This window comes from Etheostoma spectabile, chromosome 10 (genome assembly GCF_008692095.1).
Source record: "Etheostoma spectabile isolate EspeVRDwgs_2016 chromosome 10, UIUC_Espe_1.0, whole genome shotgun sequence".
NCBI lineage: Eukaryota > Metazoa > Chordata > Actinopteri > Perciformes > Percidae > Etheostoma > Etheostoma spectabile.
Genome location: NC_045742.1, coordinates 15,888,242 through 15,890,063, shown reverse-complemented (window position 1 = coordinate 15,890,063; position 1,822 = coordinate 15,888,242). Strand labels below are relative to the sequence as shown.

At 38.7% G+C, this 1,822-nt stretch overlaps 1 protein-coding gene across 1 annotated transcript in view; it reads left to right on the top strand.

Moving 5' to 3' along the window:
• LOC116696326 (neuronal acetylcholine receptor subunit alpha-7) overlaps nucleotides 1-1,822 on the top strand; it is a 34,940-nt gene that overhangs the window by 11,230 nt on the left and 21,888 nt on the right. Inside the window, exon 2 of the mRNA XM_032527196.1 lies at nucleotides 1,635-1,774. Within this exon, the coding sequence (XP_032383087.1) occupies nucleotides 1,635-1,774 (140 nt within the window). The remainder of the gene's footprint in view (nucleotides 1-1,634; nucleotides 1,775-1,822) is intronic.

Sequence of the window (1,822 nt, the reverse complement as noted above, 5' to 3'; positions counted from 1 at the left end):
ATATATATATATATATATATATATATATATACAGTATGTGTGCATGACAAATGTGTTCATTTGCTGAAGTGTGTGTACTCCCAGTTCATTCATGCTATCGCTGACCAATGGATGTGCTTTTCATAATTTCAGATCTGTCATTTAAGAGATGTATCCAACATGTTGGTCCTACAAAGCCTTTTACAAAATACATTGTCATTGAGCTCAAAAGAAGAAGATTAAAAAAAAGCTTTTTCTCAACTGATTAATTTTGTATTTTATCCTACAGGAAGGGTAGGCATAGGTGAATGTACTAGACTATAAAAAGACTATATTTACACTGCAAGCCTTAATGATCATTTTTGTTTGACATCGTTGCCAATATCCAATACCACTCTAAAATGATTGTTCTGGATTGATTTACATGTAAATGGTGTCCTCACACAGATCCATTAACTAATTTTAGACATTTATGATGCTCTTTGCTTTGACATTGCAGCCCCTAATCATTAAAACTGATCTGTGTCACATAAAGGACAAAAAAACAGATTTTACTTGCAGTGTGAACACATTACCGGGAGCAGAAACCCCTGATGTAAAAGCTGAATATTAGACTAACGGAAATGACTTTGACAAATAAGCTTAATAATAATGGTGAAGTTTTTATCCTGTTGCACTTCTGCCTTTCATTTGAAAAATGCACTGTAGTAAGATTAGGTCCAAGGTCATTTAACAATGTGGTCTAATTGTGTTTGTGTGTGTGTGTGTGCGCGTGGGTGTTTGTATGTCTCTGTCTCCCTTTATTTCAGGACAAATGGGCAGTGCAAAATGTGTGTGGAAGGTGAGGTAAAGAGGATCAATAATGTTGATGAGAGTCGGCCAACAAACACATCATTTTAATCACACTGGACCTTAAGACCACACCAGTCTACAGCTCCCTTCCTCTGTTTGTGTGTGTGTGTGTGTGTGTGTGTGTGTGTGTGTGTGTGTGTTACTGTATGTGGATGTACATGCTAGTGCACATGTGTATACTGGTAGTTGCAGTATTCGAAACGTTCAGCTCAACAGACCTTATTTTTATACATTTTAGGTATCTGGAACATCTTGGGGCAATCTAAATAAACTGAATAGGTAAAGTATATGGCAGCACATTTGAAACTCCATCAGGTAAATTATAATCTGGCTGCAGGCTGGTGCCAACAAAAGAAGGGTAAAAGGTTAGGAATGTCATTAAAGCTACTTTCTGGATTAGAATTTAGGCTCACTACACAAGAGTGTGTTCCAAGGTACAATGGGAGGAAATGGATAGCCCAAGCCAAAACACTAACAGCTTTAGATTTACTGTTTAAAATGCAAAAAAAAAACACTGCACCCCCTATGTCTGTAAATCGAGGTGTGACCTTGAGAAACTGTAATGAATGGAGGGGTGTACCTTCAACTCTGAAATATGAAGCAACTGCTGGTGCTTATGTGTGACAAAAGGATATCTGAGATCCACTTACTAGTTTTATCGGATTAAGGACCCTGGAGCTGAGTTTGTCAGACAAACTGTTACCTAAGGTCAAGGAACATCCATGTTCAAACATTAGTTTTGAACAACTTCTGATAATCATCAGACAAATTATATTTCCTCTTGTTTCTTTTGGTTAACCCAGGATCCCTGCAGGGAGAACACCAGAGGAGGCTGTACAAAGAGCTGCTGGCTAACTACAACCGACTGGAGAGACCTGTGGTCAATGACTCAGCAGCCATCCTGGTGGAGCTGGGCCTCACACTGCTGCAGATCATAGATGTGGTGAGGGAGACAGCATTCACTTATATTCTCTCTCTCTCTCTCTCTCTC